The sequence below is a fragment of the Sturnus vulgaris genome, chromosome 7 (assembly GCF_052056855.1).
Source record: "Sturnus vulgaris isolate bStuVul1 chromosome 7, bStuVul1.hap1, whole genome shotgun sequence".
In the NCBI taxonomy this organism is placed as follows: Eukaryota; Metazoa; Chordata; class Aves; order Passeriformes; family Sturnidae; genus Sturnus; species Sturnus vulgaris.
The window spans coordinates 37,049,062-37,069,847 of NC_142249.1; the positions used below are offsets into that span (position 1 = coordinate 37,049,062).

Consider the following 20,786-nt stretch of genomic DNA (forward strand, 5'->3'; position numbering starts at 1 on the left):
CTCTGGACAACATGTGCTAGGGCCTCACCAACTGCATAGTGAAGAATTTCCTCCTTATATCTCATCAAAATCTGCCCTCTCTCAAGTTAAAAACATTTAAAATGCTTTTCCATGCATTAGTGCCAACTATCTTCATAAACAAAAAAGACTCCAGAGAATCCCAGTGCAGAGGTAGAACATACAACAATTATCCAATGTCACTTGAGGAATAATATTTTTTCAGTTTGCAGCTGTTTAACTTTTTTCTCTTCTAAAATATGTTCCCATTAACATGCAACAGCAAAAGGTGATACATCAAAAAAACTTCTATTTTTCCTCATCACTCTTTGATCTTGTTATAAAACTGACCTATGAAAATAGATAAATTTAGGCAACACAGCATAAACAGAAATTCGTATGAGATTTATCCACCTCTTAAGGAACAAATACTACCTAGTACTTCAGACATTTTGGAAAACAATTACTGAAATTGCAGCCTTCAAAAAACAGACAGTAATGTAAAAAGGACAAGAGAACAAACAAATTAAGTACCTGCATCTGATAACTGACTACAGATGAATGTGGTTTATTGCATATTTTAGAAAAAAATTAAGTAGAACAGAAATGAAAGACAGCAGAAGCTTTTACAATTAACACTTTTGTCATACAGATTTTTGGATGTTTAGCATTAAGGATTTATTTGTTATGTATTCACATTCAGATTTTCCTCAAATTCAGATTTTCTCCATGACAAACCTGGTACCTTCCAACACACATCTCGTATTACAGTTATGTCAGACTTGGTTGATAAACATTGTATTGCCATATATTGAGATTTTATTGAGACCTCAGATAACAAAATATGAAGACTTTGGTGAAGATGTTGACAGAAATTTCTTGATAGTAGGGCCAAGATTCCCGTTTCAAAGGCTAGAAACAGGTCACATTTAATGAAATTTCTCCTACTAGTGTGGTGAAGGCATACTAAACATGAGGAGTGAGTAAATAAATTGCCTAGTAAGTCTCTGATAGAAGCAAACCAAGTTCTGTAGGTCGGAATTTGCCTCTGATTATCAATGAGCACAAATCCCTTTCTTGAGCTTCACTTCAAGAAGAGTGAATCAACTGAACACACTGACCAAGACCTTAATATTTTAACTGGGAAATGGCTACAACAGAGAATTCACCTTTATTAACTAGAAAAATAAATAACCAAATAGTTTCATTTCCAAGCAATGTGTAGTGAGGTTTTGTTTCAACAGTAAAGCTCCTAAAATCACAGTAATGTAAATTAAGCATTGCCACCATCACCTATTTTCTAGTAATATGCTTCACACCTCATAAAACCATTTTAAAACAAATTCTTTTGAAGTGGTTAATGTTTAAAGGTATTTTACAGGGACAAAATACAATAATTAATTATGGCAAAATTTCATTGACTTTTTTACTCTATAAAGCCAAATGATCGCCAACTTTTCACTCAGTAACATTTATGGAAATAAAACAGGCATTTGGGGATTTTTCTTTTTTTCCTTTTGTTTCCACTTACTTTCAATTAGTACTTTTCTGCCAGCCCAGTTGTCTTTAATGACTTGGATGTTTCCATAGTGGGCATCACTGAAGAATATCCGGTTGGTGCCCCTTCCCTTCAGGCTGTAGTCGAAGGCCAGCGCGATCACATTTTTGAAGTACTCTGGGTTTTCGTAGGGCCTCACTGGAGAATTCAGGTTGGTCTCATCTGACAGGTGGATGCTCTTTAATATTGTCCTTCCCGAGTAGAGCAGGTAACCCTCGTGCCTGAGGCAGCTGACTCCATCCTCTGCCAGGTAGCCGTGAGCGCAGGCACAAGTTCTCCGCGCGTTCCCGCGGTAAAGGCAGAGCTGGTGGCACCCGCCGTTGTTCTTGGCACAGACGTTGGTACCTGGGGGGAAAAAACATCATAAAACCTGTCTTTTATAAATAAAATATACTCAGTTAACTTAAATAGAAATTAACTTTTATGCCTTCTGGGAATTCGCCTCTTAAAAATTATTAGGACTGTGTTCACATGGAAAACAAAGGGTCAAAATGGTAAATAATGCAAGTTTAACCACACCAAAAGATAATTTTAAAGAATACAATTAATGAGTAAATACAATTAATGTCCTTTTCAATGCACAACAGTACATACTTTATTAATAGAAAAAGATAAAATGGGTTATTCTTCCAAAACCAGCTGAAGATCTTGAAAATGTTTCAAGTGCTTTGAGCTTTAAATTTTTTAAAAAACACCTGTTACTGACAAAAAGTCATATTTAGCTACCATCAGAATACAGTACTGCTTTAACATTTTCTACCAAATTAAATATGTATGTATTGACTGGTAAAAAACTCTGTGAATCCAGTTCCCTGTTTTTAATGAAGACATTTCCTAACATTTTGTTCTAATTTAATTTAAAACCAGACTTCAAAAACTTACTCCCTGACAATTGCACACCATTAAGGAATCACTGTCATATTAGTAACTACACTTGTTCCAAGTAATATTTAAAATAACAGTAATCATCAATAATTGGGAACTATTTGTCTTTTTCTTTTTTTGGGGGGGGGGGACGATCTATGAATTACTATTATAGGTAGTTTAGATAATTCAGTTTCTGTTTCTGACAGCTCTTTCCACCTACCAGCTCAGCTTTCAGTAGAGTAATTTTCCCATTTCTGAAAGTTTTCCACATAATGAAGGTGAATAAACCATTTTAACAGAATGTTTTCAGGTACAAAACCATAATTGTTTGGGACAATGTAGTGTCTGAAAGCACTATTGATTGAATTCTTTAACTGATACATTTCAAACCTAAAATCGTTTTAAGAAAAGGTCATGGCAAATGAGAGGTAACTTGCTCTTTAAAGCAGAAATACTTAATTTTGTTGTCCTAGGAAAAATTTTATGAGACAGTCTTCTGGAGCTGTGTAAGACATGTGGAGATTCAGCTATATACATTTTTGCATTCAGTTTGCTTAAAAGTTACTTTAGAAGTTTTATTAGGCTAGAAAAGTTAATATCTGTTTGGAAGGATGAGAGGTCGAGAAGAAAAAAAAATCCATATATAAATAGATCCTCAAGCTTCACAAATCTCTTGGAAAATCTCAATGCTTCCATGGTTCACCCAGCTGTAAACATCTTTAAAAATGGCCAGTTCTGAAGCCAGGGTACTCAGGGCATTACCTTGCACAGCTGTAAAATTGCACTGAGGGGTGGCAATCTTTGCAAGTGCCTCTGCAGGACGGATTCATCAGAAAGGGTAAAACAGGTGTTTGAAAAAAGAGCATTAATCACAATCAGCACAGCTCACCAGTGTGTTGGGCTTTTTTCATTTGGTTGGGTTTTTTTGGGGGCAGTGGTTTTAATAACAAAAGTCAGGAAACTTTAATTACATTCGTTTTTTTCAAACAGCTACTTCTAGTTCAATAAACTTAAAAATAATAATAAAATATATATATATATAAAATAGTGTGAGATAAAAGAACATTCCAAAAACATTTTTCACCTGTTTTTTCCCTTTTGTGCTTCTGGCTCACTGACATCCCCTCCCAATGACATTAACCATTTGTACCCTAGTAAAATTTGAAAAATGTATTAAAAAATCATTCAGGTATGTTTTTCAAACTATCATCAGTAGATTTTTAGCCTCAGTAATCATTTCTCCTATTTCTTATGTGATCAAGTCTATAAATCTATCAATAAAAATTTCACATAAAGAAGCATTGTTTTATCCCACTGTTCTATTTTCCTAATTCTATAATATAAAGCCCTTCCAAGACAGCAGACATTAACAATTTCTAGCCTAGTGAAAAGAAATGGATTTTGGTGTGGATTTATTTTTAGCCACAAAATATGATGCTCTGAAATTGCATGCAGAAATCCACAGTAAAATTATTGTGCATATATGTTTACAAATTATTTTTTCTCAAAAATATTTAATTTTTTAAAATAGTTTTATTAATTTATAAACATGTTTCCTTTCAAAATGCAGATTTATTTAACATGTCATATTTAATACAGTTATTTAGGAGTGATCTATGTAGAAGAAACAGAATCTTTGGATATACAATGCAGTGATTAAAGTAAATTTTGAGTGCTACCAACACTAGAAATACATTTTCATTAAAAACTTTATATATAATGGTGTTAACATTATATTGTTTCCTCTATTTTTGATTCTATTTCTAGAAAATTTTGTCTGGATTACACAGTAGTAGTTTTTTCTGAGGAAAGCATCATCATTTTTGGTAGACATCTAACCAATTTTCCTCAGTAAAACAAGTTTTTCAAGGTCGTGTCAAAACCAGAATTTTAGAAGTAAAAAGATAGTTAAATAGCAAGATTATTCTGAGTCAGGTAGTGGAGAACAGAGTTTAACCATCAGTACCATAAATCACAGAGTCTATAATAACTTTTGTCTCCTGAGTTTGCTAGACTAATTGAATATAAAGAAAATTTGATTATTTACAAGGTCTCTTTCCACAGAGGGAAAAAAAAAACAAAAACCAAATCAAACAAACAAACAAATAAAAAACAAAACCAACCTACCAACCAAACAAACAAAAAACAAAGATAAAAAAAAACAGACTCAAAACCAAGTAATGTCAGCAAATAACTATTGAGACACATAGTGGGAATCTCTAATAGGAAAAAAAATTCTGGTTTGCATTCCAAAGAAATCTGAAACTGCCTGAAATTACTGCTTTGTAAAGGTCAAGTCAAGGTCTCTCAATCCTGAGTTCAAGGTCCCTCAACCTTGTCTTTTAAGAAAGACCAAACAAAAACCATCAAATCTGGAAGTGTTTTGTTTTCAGGTTTTCTCTTTGAAACACTCTGAAGAATTTTAGTAGGATTTATACTATATGTTTTCTTTAGTACATTAATTTTAGTTAAAAAAAAAAATCAAGAGTAAAAAAGTGGTGATAAAATCATTGATTATTTAATTTTGGTATGCTTTAATATACAGAAAAAGTAGCAGGTGGTATTAAAACAATCAATAGCATCCTTAAGAACAGCCAACCTTTCTCTCGTGCTCTATTAAAGACTTTCACTTCCTTCAGGTTTATTCCAAGGCCAGTCCTCATGGTCACAGCATCCGTGGCCTCATTCTTGTGGCCTCTTCTAATAGAGCCATTTGCATGTGCTCTGCCAAAAAAGTTGAAGATGTCTCATCAACAATCCTCAACTAATTCACACGGAACAAATGACTGAAGGGCAGTGGAGAGTTCACTTAAGGGGAGCTGGAGAAGCCTGCTCTCATCTATGGCACTGAGACACTTTTCACCTTTTGGAAACCGAGCGGGATTCTGCGATCCCGCCAGCGACCTTGCTAAGGAACGGCTAATCCTACAGAGGTGAGGATCCTGGCACTGAAATAGTGTTTTGAGATTTAAAATACTTATGAAAAGTAAATTACCTGTCAGACCAGTAGATGTAAGCTCCGAACACAGCAACTGAAAACATGTCCACATTGCTCCCTGACAGCACAATCTCCCGATTCCCTCCACTCTCAAGGTCAATTCTTTCTATCTTGTCGGTACGAGCATCACACCAATACAATTTATTTTCCTAAAGATTAATTTCAAAGGAAACGTCAACAGGCTTGTCCAAGTATTTAATTGAGAGTTGTTAAGATTATATTAAGGTGGAACACCAGCTGGCTTTAATGAAAGATAACAAATACTGCACATTTTAAGGTATGGTGGAAGACAGAGGAACCAACCTCATAATCGATGGAAATCCCGTTAGGCCATGCAATCCCCAGGCTCACAAGGACGACCTTCTCAGAGCCATCCAAGCGTGCTCTGCCTATGCAAGGGGTCTGTCCCCACTCTGTCCAAAATAAATACCTAGAATGTTGTAGAAATCATCAATTAAAATTGCAAACAAAATGCACTCTTGCCATTAAATGGATACCTAAAAAACATGTGGTGTTCATGTCTCTAAATAGTCTTAAGAAATTAAATGTATCACAATAATTGTTTATTGCACACTTTGTTAGGATATTGGTTTCAAATTATATATATGAAGAAATTCTTAAAATTGTATTCCTTAAGTCCATATGCAATTCTATTCCTTAAATAATTCAACTTTGTGCTTGGAAAAAAAAACAAACAACAAGTTAAAAAAATAAAAATAAATTCTGGGACAGAAGCTCTTGCATCTAATCACTAACAAATACTGTGATAATACCTAATTTAAAAATGTTTTAGATATGAAGCAGTGAGAAGCACTGTAGGAAATGGTAGACAAGTGGGACCTTATTTGAGAAGAAAATATTTTTCAAATTCTGCCAAATGCCTTATGGAAACAATCTGAATCTTACTTATCTAATCTCATCCTCCTGTATACTCACTGCCATAGTTGCATCACTAATTTGGGATAAAACACTTTGTCAAACTTCTACCTTGATAAACTTCTCAGTCTGTAGCATCAGGTATAGCAAAATGAGGCCAAAAAATCTACACAGAGCACTTTATGAAAGTAACCTATGGAACAGCTTTGTGGGAATATCTATGTGTCTACAAATATCAATGTATGCATGTATATCTGTGTTAAAATATATTATAAACACACAAATTAACATATATTCTGAGGAAGAAATACCTAATATAACAATTAAGGCCTAAAATATTGTTAATTACCTAAAGAAAAGGATTTTCAATGCAAATGGTCATTGAACACTAAAACATTTTTAGTAACATGCTGTACATAAATTAAACAGAACGCACTAAGCCACTCTCCAATCCTTTCATCTGTGTGGAATGTATGTGTTTGTCCGTTTTTAAAGATTACAGAATCTTCTGGGCATTACTAAACAGTTCTCCCCTGTGTCTGGTGACATCATTAACCAATCTGCTGCTAAGCAGCTGTATTTGACTAGATGACTACAGATATGTGAAATAATGAGGGATAATAATGTGATAAGGGTGAAAAAAATATGAATCCCATAATTTGCTCATCAAATTCAGCTTCTGAAAAAAAACCCACTTTGGCTCTCATTGTAGAGCTTTCTGGCTCCAGGAAAAATGAATCCATTCTCATAGTTCTTGATATAACAAACAATACCATTTATACTAATGACAAAACTCATGCAGACTAGGAAACTGTACTGCAACATGAGTTAAATTAAAAATATGTTGAGGAATACCAAAATAGAAACTATTAATCAGCTGGATTTTAACAATCACTACGTAAGTTTAATGCAATTTTAACCAGATCATTAACAGCACCTCTAAACAGAAATGAAATTGCTTTCAGGCATCTGGTCAGAGAGTTGAGACATTCTTAATTCAGGATATGAACTAAATGTTGACCACAGGAAAGCAGACATTCAGTATACTCAGACATTCCTTAAACCAAACCGTAATTAGCACATTAAATGAATCTAAAATCCTCCAAAGGAAATCATACACAGCTGCCATAGAATATTATATAAATAAAAATACCTGATGGGGCACAAAGACACCCTTTTGTAGGTGTCCTCACTTTTTCCTCAGTGACAATACATAATGCCACCAACCAGCAGAATGCTGCCTTCTTCCCATCTGGGCATAACTGGAAGATTCAACGAGCTCTAATAACTGCTATTTTCTTTGCTATTCTTACAGCTGTCAACTCCAGCTTCAGAATGCAGAATGTGAAGTCAGGGCAAGGGGAGGGAAGAACACCTTTGAAAGTTTCACCTCGAAAAGGGGAAGACACTTAACAATAATGCAAAGGGCAAAAAGGCCTTAATCTTTGCACAGAATGGCAGCCCTGTACTTCTCTAGCAAAACACTGCTGTGCTTCTCCTGGAGGAACTGAGTGGAGACATCTCATTTTGTGGCACAATATTATAAAACAGATGAAGTTTTCCTTCCTTTGAAGAAGATATACTGTTCTACCAGACATGTAGAACAGCTATCTGTGGTCCTCTAATTCTCTTTAAGTATCCTGAACCACCCCTGTGCCATGGGCAGGGACACCTTCCACTAGGCCAGGTTACTCAGAGGCCCATCCAGCCTGGCCTTGAACAACTCCATGGGTGGGGATTCCACAAGGAGTTCTGGAGGTGGAAGGGGACATTCCCTATTTCTGTCAGTGCTGCAGGGTAGTCCCTGCTCTCAAAAATCAGCTGGATGAAGACAGATGTCACTATTACCAACCCTTACTCTCCAATCCACAACCTTCATCTCACATGACTTTCAGCTACCCTGGCCACTCTCCCTGGTTGTTGCACTAGGCTGTTTTGTGATCCTGGAGTTTATAACTACCAAGTATTACACTGCTCTGTGATTTCATCATGAAGTCCTTCACCAGCTGATGCGGCTTCCTTGGATTTGCTGGGCACTTCAACTGAAGCACGCGCCCAAGCACCCTCTAACCTTCAGGCGAAACCGCTTCCTTAGAAGTCACCAAAACTATTTTGCAGAGGCCTTGCAGGATGTCACGACTACAGAGAGCAAGGCAGAAGCTCTGTGTAGGTTAGGAATGACGTGTTACCCTTTCTCGGGGTGTACCGCGATAGAGCGGGGCTGCTCCAGCCCCTGCGAGATCACCACGTAGCGGAAGGAGCCGTTCAGCCGCGCCACCTCGATCAGGTTGAAGCCGTGGTCTGTCCAGTAGATGTTACCTGGGGAAAAAAAAAAAAAATACCCCGAGGTCACTGCACAAGGGAAAGGCTACTTGAAAAGTGTTCAAGTCAGGAGCAGAAACTAACTGCTATATTTTCATTTGTATCGGCGTTATATTTGTAATTGGTAGTCCTATTCAACCTTTTTATAGCATAAGCTGGTATTGAAACTGTTCATCTAAAAAGTACCATCCAATATATATACATATCTATAAGTAACTTCCAGACATTTACAATACTAGAAATTAGAGCTGAAAGGAAACCAAGTTATTTAACCTTGGGCTGAAGAGGCAAGCGTGCACTGTCAGAAATGATTCTGGAGCAGTCTCAGACCTACCTGCTATCCAGTCCACTGCAATGCCTTCAACTCGCCCCAAACCATTTGTGATGATGTCTTCTTTCCAGGTTTGGTCTCGCTTAGCTCTGCTGATCTTGTTGAAACCCATGTCTGTCCAATAGATTGTATCATTTCCTATAAAACATGTGCCAATGATTCTCAGATTAATTCACTTCAGTCCAAGTATCTACATTAGCAACTGTAAATATTGCCAGTTATAGCTTTATTAATATGTATTAACTATCAAAATTATCACCTTTAATTCCTCATTTCTTTGCTTTTTCTTAAATTCTGCTTAAAATAATTCTTTCAGAATTCTAGGTTGTATACTACAGTACACGTAGCACAATAGGGCTCTGACAGCAGATGGAAGCTACTACCTCTGTTAAAAAACACAATAAATATGTTTTCTTTACCTATTCCCTAATGGAATAAATGCTTCAAAAACATACTATTTTGTTTGTCACCATTCCAAAGTATTTAAGAGTCTGAAAAGCTACAGTGTAAAACTGCTTATACAGTCTTTTCCTTCAGTAATCAGAGACGTTGAATTTTAACAGTGAAAATGAAAAAAAAACACTAGGGAAATAAAAAGTGACATATGAGAGTGATATGCTGACAAAAGAATTAAAAAAATATATATTCCATCCACAAGTCAGCTTTTGTTTTAAATGTCCTGACAAGCTTCCACTAACAGTCTTTTTTTTGGTGTTTCAAGACATCTCAGCTGCCTCTGCTGCAGTAATTGTCCATAAAGTGGAAAAACGGGACACCTTTGACCATTTAAACTCAACAGCCAGACAGAGAATTTGAAGTGGCCCAAGCACAGACACAAACTCCCCCCTGTGGCACATAATAACCTCAAAAAAGAGGTGGGGCAAACAAAGTGAGAATATCCCTCAAGCAGAATTGTCTCTGTTAAATGACAGGGTTCTGTAAATAGGCTGCAACCAACTTTCTACTTGCAAAGTAATTGGCTAATGACCTCCTGAGTGAGATGTTTTGCAGAGAGATATTAAATAATACTTGTTCCTTCATTATTTTTTTCATACTTTGTAAATCTGCTTTTAATTCCATAATTGTGTGAGTGTATTTACAGAATATGTATTTCTACATACAGCATAGAAATATTACCTATACAAGTAGATATAAGTATTTTATATCCACAAATATACACATGTATCTATATATGTATGTGAGTATAAATATTTGTGTAGATTGATATATTTATCAAATAAGAGAGTTATTTGTATAATATACAATATTGGTATGCTCAAGAATCTTACCCCTTACCAATTAAACAAATGACAATTCTGACTTCAAGTAGTCAAAACAGTATGAGAGTCATGCATTTTGCTACTTATTTGCTAATTAGAATTTAGTTAGAAGTATCAAAACACAGTGAGAAAAAGGGTGTATGCATCTTCTAACTTGTTCACGTCTGCAAATACATTCTCATTAGATTTTCAGTTATGATACGCTGTACTACTAGCATATGTAAATATATTTTATCTACTTTGCATTCCTAAATTACTGAGATAACAGCAAAATTTGGGAATCCTTCCCGAAGAAGAGTGAAATGAAAACAACATTCACTAAGTGGAAAATTAAAAAACAAGATGAAATCTGAAACTACCTTCACTTGTTTTCTCAATTACATTTGATGCATGTAGATTTTAGAAATGAATTTCGAACATTCAGTGTAAGGTACCAAAATAAGGAAAACAGTTGTTTTTGAGGCTGAAATGCAGTTGAAAGCTGTAACATTTTTGCAACACTCTTTCCCCTTGTGATTTCAGTGCTGCACACCATTTACATTTCTCATTGCAAGTCAATTCTATTCATGTTCCCTGTGCTGGAACTTCATCAACCCAAGTAGAAGAACTTCATTTTATTTCATCCAACCTCAAATTTCATTTTTTCGAAAAGTCAAAAATCTCATTCTTCCAAAACATTAATTTTATTTTTATTAGCTAGGTCCATATAAACCTCTTTAAAGTAGGAGCTAGCATATCTTATGACTATGGCAAAAATAATTAATCCCAAATCAAAAAACCTAACATGCAAAATACCGATAAAACCCTAGTATTGGTATTTTAAATTAAAAAGGTCAAATTTTAGTCCTACGTGTTAGGCATAATATTTTTGTAAAGCTTGAATAACTTAAATTAAAAAAAAAAAAAAAAAATCCCTAGAATACCCAATTGCATCGTCTTAGTACTCTCTGTCATGAACATGTGTGGTCACCACTTCTCTCTCCTCCTGTGCCTTTCCAGGAATAATTAAATCTCTGCAACAGAATCCTTCCCATCTCAGATGTGTGCTCAAAGGCACTGGCTTTTAAGTGATTTTTATGTCTCTGGAGACTATAACTGAACCATGCCCACGAAAGTAAAATATTCAAATATGAGGACACTAAAATGTTGAGAGAACTTGAAATTTTGCTAGGCAGAGATGCAAGAGCATCAGTGAAGAAGCAGGTCGAAAAACTGAAGATCTAATTAATTTAACTTTCAACCTGGTAAGAAAAGGTTAGTGATATTTGTGTGATGAAGTTGTCCAACAGAGCCATCAGAAATAGCTTTGATTTTAATACCAAGGCAAAAATTAACATACATTTAAGAAAAAAAATTAGGATCTCTCAATTCTGAATTCCCAGGCAGAATTTATGTCTAAATAAAAAAACAATGGAGTTGTTTTTTAAAATGACAAAATACTTGTATGTTTCAATAAGGTAATGTCTATATTTATTTATTTATAACATAGATAACTTAAGATTTTATTTCTAGACTGACAGTTTGTAAACTCAATGGGTAACAAAATGAGTCTTGAAGGAAGGCTGGCCAAAAAGTTGATGGGTTAAAAATACAGACACAGGATATTTTTCAGGTCACTACTTGATCATGGATTATTTATTTTCCAAAAACTAATCAAAACTTGCTAACATGTTTGAAGATATCCAAACACCACTGGGCAATGCATCTAATTACTTTTAGAATCTGATCTTTATTTTTTTCCCACCTCCTTTCACATGCATGCAAAAATAATTTCATAGGAAGTTTGTGAGGCTGTGTAAATTAAAAACCATTTCTGAATATACAGTGGAACAGTATGCAGTGTACTCCAGGTGGAAATCCTGCTCTTCAGGCTGTCAGAGCTCCTTCCAGAAGGAAGAAACAGATCCAGACTTGGCTTCAGCCCTGCAGGAACATGGCTGAGCTGTGCTGGACAGGGAGAAAATCATCCCACTCCTCTGTCAAAGGCACCTGCTGGGCACAATGCCACACGGGACAAAGAAAATCCCATGGAAAACGTGCCATAGCAGGAACAACCCTTTTTCCTGGATGAACACTTTCTGTAAAACCACCAGTTTCCTACTCAAGTTCTCAGTGATGGCTCCACCAAAAAAAAGAGCAGCTGTTGCTGCCAGAACAATGGGCATGGGAACAATATTTCCTATTTACTGCAAACATTAGAGCTTAACTCACTAACATGATCGATTTCCAAATCTTTAAATGCAGTTGTAATTACTTAGAAGGTTTGAAAACATGGGGTTATTTAATTAAGAGAATAATTTATAATTTTAACCATACATACAACAAATTATACATAACATTTACCTGCATGGAAGTCTATGCCCACAGCAAACGAAGCCCCAGATATAGGCATTAAAGCATCCATTTTATCATTTGGATCAAGAGGAATTCCTCTAATTCCCTCATGGACAGAGTACATGAGAAATGATTCAATACCTAAGGGAAAGGTAAAGCAGCCAATGAGAGCAAAGTGGAAACTTTCCAAATAGCCAAGATTAGAGGAGCTAACATACATTAGACATAATTTTCCAATAGTGGGCCACAGTTTTTCAGAGTGACAACTGCAGCTCTTTGAAAAGATATCCATGAGTTATTACAGTGCATTTTTAATTAAATTACAAACGTGGTCCTATCAAGAGAAGGGAATTACTGTCCATTTCAAATATCACCTTATAATCAGGTAATTAGCAGAAATGAAAATAAAAATTTAAGAAAAAATTAGGTTCGAATTATGGGAAATTTAAGAATATTTTCAGTGCACATCTGCCTTTTGTGAACATATTCAGTAAGAGATAATTTCAAAGAACTTGTGGAAAACAAGACAGTAAATTATCTTTCGAGATTCATCTCCCTTCAGTTATGCAAATTTCCTTTACTTAGAGAGAGAATTACATTGTTTTAGTGATGCATTTTAAATGCCTGGTTTTGTGTTAGATTAGTCACATTCCAAATGCACCTATTTCTGTTAAGTACAATAAATTCTACTGTGTTGAGTTCTTCTTATATAATAATTCTCAGCAGTTACTTAGTCCTAATTAATAGTAATAAATAATATTAAATTTATAAAACTATAAGGAACCTTGACATAAAACTGTTTTGCATTATTCAGGCAAAGAGTAAGCTGTGAGCTATGTTCTGACTTCTGCCAACTTAAAAAGATTCAAGGAAGAAAATTTTTTTTATTTTAAATTAAGAGCAATACAATAGGATGAGATACCCAATCATTCAGATACTTGAAGCCAATAATTTAAAGATAAGCTATATGACCTTGAACAAATATTTATTAATGATGGTTCATATGGTCTGCTTTTCTGTCTACATAAAGAAAAATTAAAAAATCAGAGTTACAACAGAAATTTGTTTATTTGACTAATTTAAAGAAAAGCAAAATTTAATTCTGTCCTAAGCACGACAGACATTTCTCTGTTACCACTTCAATCAAGCATTTTAAGTATTAACTAAAAATGAGCAAAGTAAGTTTATTTACTCACTGCAATGTTCCCCTAGAACTTAAGTTGGTTAAAATAAACTCCAAAAGCCATTTTACCTTTGCAGGCCATGCGGTTTTTTTGGAGGTTGTAGCCTATTGTGCACACACAAGTTCTGGTGGTTTCTGATGTTGGCAAACAAAGCTGGGAGCATCCCCCATTGTTTAACTGACAGGAATTGCTGCCTATGACAGGACAGCAGAAAAGACAAGAGAAATCAAAACTTGAGCAATGCGACCCTGGCTAAAAAGTAAGTGTTGTTATTGATACATTATTATTATTTCCAATTTCTGTTCAGATAACCTATTGGAAAAATTGAGATATGCATAAAATATTTCATAAATTCATATACCTTACCATGCTTCACTTGTGCAGCATGTCAACCTCACATTTCCCCTCAGGATATTAGTAATTCTATTTTCTGAAAAATCTGTCTATTTAAATGTAAAAGCATCTGGAAAACCTGAACATTCTACACTGAGTTAATGATGAAATCTCACTGGCATTAGTGTATCTTAATCTAGACCACGAACAAATCATTGATTATATCCTATTAATTCATCAAATGTTATATTAGCCTTGTTATCTTAATGAACAAGTCATTTTTTACTATATTTAAGACATACTCCAAAGTGATCTCACAAATCCATGCTCCCAACTGCCTAATTATTACAATATTTAAATAATAGAAGAATATAGCTTAATAAGATTAATAATAGACATTATACACAATAAACTAAACACATCTAAACACAGAAATTTGAAGCTTCATGAAGAAAAATTTAAATTCACTAAGATACTCAAGGAATTAGTTGATTACAAGTTATTATTTTCCTCACACTGGGAGAACCACACGAGAAAAGATAACTGTTGGTTAAACATACTTAAAATCAATGTGCTTACCTTGCTGTGCTGCTCTATCATACACTTTCATGTGAACAACACCTGCAGTTTTGTTTCTCAGGACAGTTGGGTTCCTTCCATCTTTTTTGTTACAGGTGCCAATCTGAGCCAAGTTCTGGTCTGCCCACCAAAGCTTTTTATCTGCAAAATTCCCAAGTTTCAGAAATTAGAAGGATCACTATCAAACTGTATATGGTTGAGACCGAAGGTGGGAAAAGAAGCTTTTGAGGTTAATTCTGAGATCAGTTTTAAAGGAAGTTGCTGAAAGAGGTCATAGAAAAAAATTTGAAGAAATTGTGTTATTAAGATTCTGCAGACATGAAAACAGTTTTCACCAGTTTCACTATTGCTGAGACAACTGTTGATTTAAGGTTATCTGCATAGAAACTGTCTCATTTTTCATATATATGTGGAAATTCTAGTGTTACTCAAGGGAAGAAATTCATTTTCACAAGCAAACAAAATTGCTTGAAATGTTAAACTAAGTTTTTTTGTTTAAAAAAAAAAAAATTATAATCACTAATCAAGAATTCATGAAAAAAATTGAAAAGCAGGCACTGTCTGCCAAAGTTTCAGACTTAAAATCTTAACAGCTTTGATTTCAAGCTCAAACTTCAGTGAACTAATGGCTGAAGACTGCAGCCAATCTCCTGACTGTCCCTGCCATGAGTCCTCACTCCTCGAGTCCACACAGATGGATGAGGAGATGGTCTCAGGGCTCTTCATTTCAGACAGGAAAGGTTATCACTGTAGAGGAACAAAAAGTAAAACCTTGAACTGAAAACCTTTAAACTTCAGGAACACTGCCTTCCTAAAAAATATTGTGTATTAACTTCACTTTTAGTTAATTCTCTTTTCAGTTAAAATAAATTTTTCCTATGCTGCAGTTTATACATTTAAATAACAAATTTATAGAGCCACACAGTTGAGTGATTTGTGACAGAAAGTGCAAATCTAAAAATTAATTTCCACTGTGGTAACTGTAAAAAGTTATAATACAAAATAAAATATCTAGGAAAAATCCAAAACATATTCTACACAGGTATATGATAAAACCTGAACCTGGGGAGTGAAAAATATTCTAAATATCTAGATTTGGAAACAAAAATGGAACTTGCTATTTAAATTTAGATAAAATTTAAAGAAAATCTTTAATGTAATGCACTAAGTCTAGAATTGACTGATTCAAAACATGATCCTGCAATAATGATCAATTAACAGTAGCTTGCATCTGAAAACACTTTTATCAAAAAATCCTTAGAACAAGAAGTGCCTGTGCTCAATTTTGATAATGTCAATTATAACAAAAAGGCACATGAAAGTTAAAAATAGAAAGGCTGTGTGTTATAATCCATATATGAAACATTGGAAATTGGATTTGGGTTTTTTCCTGTTAGATAATGACCCACAATCCTAAAAGTTAAGTTAACTTTTTCAATGAAATGTTTGTGTGTCAAGAAGAGTTTTTTTTCTTCACATCCTCTATGTGGCCAAAAATCAGAACAGGCCATTAAATAGTTTGTGTAATGACTGGTGCCTTGTGCAGTCACATGAACTTACTGCTTTATATATCCAAACCCATCTACAAAAAATTAGTTGTTTTGTAAGACTGGGGTACAGGAAGAAAGCAAATTACATATGGTTTTGGTGTTGTCATCCTTTATTTCAAAGAAGTAATCAAACTCTTTTAGGCATTTCTTTAATATTTTGTGCAAAACCTCAACTTTGGCTATGGTTTCAGCATCCTCCCAAACCTTCCCTTGGCTGACCTGCTTGTCTCCTTAGGAAAAAGAAAGAAACAAAAACTCCAAATAACGAGCTTGTCATTTTGTTTTACTAAGAGATGAGAGCATGGCATGTACTTATTCAAGAAATTCAATTACCAGTGATTATCTACACCATAAATATTTTCACTTCTCCCTTTTGGTAGTAGTACAGAGCCAAACCCATTTCTACATGGGCAGCTGAATTTCCACTGAGTGCCCCTTTTGTTTTCTGAGCTACTCAATGAGAACACATGTGGTTCCATGCACAGTTAAAGGTGTCTAAAAAACTTCCATCAATGATGTCAGACACGTCAGAGCATGGAGTTCTCTGATGACAAAAGCAGCACTTCATAAACTCATTACTAATCCTAAAGTACTCGACTGTGACTGCAGAGGTTGAGGATTCTCCTTCATCCCCTCCACCAACAAAAATAACAAATCACAACAATTCACAAGTGAAATTTCACAATACTCCTCAAAATGATTCTTTTACTTCCACCTTCATTCTTGTTAATGTGAACCTGGATAAACCTTTAAATAAAAATGTAACTTACAAAATCCTACTGAACTAGTGTTTATTCTTCTCTTACATGGAATGGTACACCACGATTTTTAGAAGGAAATAAGGATAGAGTAGGAGGATTTAAAGGAGAAAGGTCATGCAAATCCTGACACAGTATAGTGAAAAAAAAAAAAGGAAAAAAATAAAAAAGAAAGATAACAAATATCATAAAATAAAAAACCCACAATAATCTGGAAAACAAGCCAAAATGCCCAAACAAAAATTCTGAAGTACAGACATCTTGAGGTCAAACCCTGTATAACTACCTGCCCAAAAACTTGCCAGTTATGCCCCAAAATCAAAGAAATAAATGTTTTAATTCTTCAGAATCTGCTAGGTGACCAACAAACACCACCGTAGCCTCAAACAAAAAAAAATCCAAAAAACAACAATTACACAGCTATTTTGACCCTAATTCTAATATTTGGACTATTTCTCTCTACATTACTGATATTCCATCAGTAGATAACTCATCTATGACGTCTAGCATTCAGGATTAATTATTTATATATTAATTTTAAAATATATTAGATGATTTTGCAAATCAAAAAACCACTAGCATAAAGACAACTTGCTTTCATTACAAGGGAAGAAAAAAAGCTGTTTTGGACCTTTACACTTCAAACAGAAGTGATTTATTTGCTTGATTATGCTAACAAGAGTGTTTCTCAATCACTAATTACAATCTTGTTGCTGAAACTGGGTTATAATATATATTAAAATTGTTATATTTATCCATTCTGTTGGGTAATTAGAATTAAGCACAGCAACATATTGGGAAACAGCAACTTCAAATGCCAAAATTTGCTACCCTAGCTTTGTGGACAGTCCTTTGGAGATTTCAAGTAGTACTCCAAATGCAAATTTGGATGGGCCATTAGTTTTCATTAATGGTGGCTGGAGTATTTATGGAAGACAACTATGTACTGCACTTAGGACCAGGCAAATTGCCTACATATATTTCATATATTAATGCTAATGTAATGAATGGTGCTACGGCAATTAGAAGACTGATGACTTGGAAAATTAAGGTGTGTGTGTGTGTGTTTGAAGTCTCCTGATCTAAGCAGCCCCTTTCACTTTGCAAACAGATCCAGCAAAGTCACAGCTCCCACCATCTGAGCTACTGGGAAAGCATTCTGGAGTTAGTTTTGAATCTTTACTTAGGATGAAACAAAAATCAAATAACCAATATATCATCTAATGCATGATGAAAGTAAATGGGAGCATGAATATATTTTGGTAATATTAACCTACATTTTCTGTCTAAGATGAAATACTATAATTGTTACTTTCTGTTTTGATTGCTTGATAATACAACTTGATGGCTGTATTTATATACTGTTTTTGTTCAAAAGACATTCTTCTAATATCTGCATGCCCATTGAAAAAGCTATTATGTATATCTGATTTTGTTGTATTGCTGATTGAATTTTTTAAAATATTAATCTCAACAGAAATAGCACTTGCACATAAAATCATTCACTACATGGAGTTACTCTATTTTACACTAAAAAAAGACCAAATGCACAACAAATTATATCCTCATTATACAATCTGCATTATATTCCTTTTTGTCAAGACATGAGCTGAATTTTGTGGTTTTGTGTAAATTGTATTTCTGCGAGGACCTGATACAAAATCCAATCAAATACCTCCACCAAAACTGCTGACAGAACCCTTCAGCATCCGTTTCTTCTCAGCTACAGACTTACAGTGACTAATCAATACTTTTCTAGCAATGCCCAGTTTCCCATTCAGAGCCATTTGTCATTTAAGGAACAGCCCACCAGTTTGGAAACACGTCAGAAATGGCTGCGAGCTCCTTTGCAACTCAGATCCTGTGAAATAATGACTCTGCTCACCAACCCAGAAATTCAGCTCTCACCACAAAGGTAGATTTCTAACCAGTTTCAATAATAGTGAAGGAACCATTTTCACTTAGCAACATTTAAGGCAGGAAATGAGACTTTATGCATAATTCCAAACACATCTTTATCAACTGATCCCGCTCGAAACCGCGGCTACCATAGAAACAGATAAAATCAGATATTTTATGATATATATTAAAGTCAAACTTAAGACAAGTCTCATTGTTGAAGAGTTTTGCTGTACCATATAAGAAATTCAGAGATTCTCTCACACAAAACATCCTGAATCTCAGAACAGGGGTTATATTTGATATAAATTTGTAAATGGTGCCAGATGTAGGTGTTAACAATTTTGGAGGTCACAGGATGCTGTGAATCAGATGAACCTATAAATGACTAAAAAAAGCAGCAGAGGTGTTGAAGAAAATGAAATGCAAAGTTTACATAGCAACAGAAGAAAATTACTATGACCAAATGCAAGACAATAACCAGTAGGAGGTACTAGACAAAAGCATTAATATGGTTTTGACAGATAGGTTAAATAAAAATGGCAGATGTTTAATACACTGACATCTCACAGAGTGAATAGGGATTTGAAGAAAAAGTGGTAAAAGTAGAAAAGCATGTATGACTTTGTAGACTTACAGCAACTTCTTTGTAATGCAGAATGGCAACTGCAAATATTTTATTTTTGGTACACTTAAAGGTATGGAAAATAAAAATTTTGTACATATTCAAATGCTTTACTTTCAAATGGAATATAATTTTCATTCCATCTACATCATGCTCAAAATGATGCAGCAAAAGCAGGCACCAAAAGACTACGAATTTTCCTCAGCATATTGCAAAAGAAAGATGACTGACAAAGCTGAGTAGAAAACCAATAAATGAAAGACCCAAAATACAGAAAAATGTGAATTATATATTGTTCCTACTTCCCTTAAGGACAAACCTGACAGTTACCTTGGTGCCAGCTTGTTTGCTAACATTATTTTTTATGTCTTATCATTACCCTCTGTAAGCTTCCAGTAAAGAATGCAATAGTAGGAAAATGTTAAACAGAGCCTGGAAAGGACTAAACAACAGCAAACATCTGAAACAGAAATTTCAGCAAGTGACTTGGTGATAACAACTGTACAAAGGGAGTTTCAAAATACCAAACTCCACCTTCTCTTTCTGCCTCAGTGGAAACATAACCCAACAATATGACAAGATCAAATACTAAAATATACCAACAAAGAAATGTACCTGTCTAAAACACTGCTTTTAGCTGGGGAGATACTAAATGCAAAAGGCAGAATAATGGTAAAGAAAGCTGAAGATTACAGGGCTCTCCAGCACTGAGTGGAACTTAAATCCTACAAAAGAGTTAAGGGCTTGGGCACAGGTATCATCTCTCTCTTCAGTCACTGGTGAATTCAAATGGCACAAAAAAGATAGCTCAGTATATTCACAGAGAAACATTTCATTCATGTTGCTTTATTGTGTTTACTGTGTTTTGAGATACAAGCAGACAAGAAAATTTAGGAATAGGAGCAAAAATGATGCAATAAACATTGCAATTACTGTGATTCACCTGCTAAAAGCTCTGATTAAACTTGTAGGCAAACAGATCAGCAGGGGTAGTAAATTTTCACACACTATCATGTTTAATCTTACATTAGAACAAATCAGTCATTCTTCTTTACTTATATATTATTAATTATGACCATTTATCAATTAGAGTTCTCTTATCTTGCTTCATATGGCATCGGATTTTCTGTTCTGACCCACTTTACATGCACAAAAACCTGCTTTCAAGAAGCTGATGCACAGCCTCTTGCTCTTTAGGAAAATAAATGGCATTTATATTACCACAGTATGCTCCACAATGTGGAAACTTGCAGGAGAAATTTATGCAGAATATTTTTTTGTTTCTCAATCAGCAC

The 20,786-nt window shown here is 34.6% G+C and overlaps 1 protein-coding gene across 1 annotated transcript in view; it reads right to left on the reverse strand.

Moving 5' to 3' along the window:
* The window catches only part of LRP1B (LDL receptor related protein 1B), a 368,685-nt gene that overhangs the window by 140,245 nt on the left and 207,654 nt on the right, over positions 1–20,786 (reverse strand). Inside the window, exons 32-40 of the mRNA XM_088168291.1 lie at positions 14,660–14,800; positions 13,816–13,941; positions 12,573–12,704; positions 8,953–9,087; positions 8,486–8,615; positions 5,724–5,850; positions 5,418–5,569; positions 5,022–5,146; positions 1,529–1,900 (exon numbers count right to left, since the gene is read on the reverse strand). Coding sequence (XP_088024417.1) covers positions 1,529–1,900; positions 5,022–5,146; positions 5,418–5,569; positions 5,724–5,850; positions 8,486–8,615; positions 8,953–9,087; positions 12,573–12,704; positions 13,816–13,941; positions 14,660–14,800 — 1,440 coding nt within the window. The remainder of the gene's footprint in view (positions 1–1,528; positions 1,901–5,021; positions 5,147–5,417; positions 5,570–5,723; positions 5,851–8,485; positions 8,616–8,952; positions 9,088–12,572; positions 12,705–13,815; positions 13,942–14,659; positions 14,801–20,786) is intronic.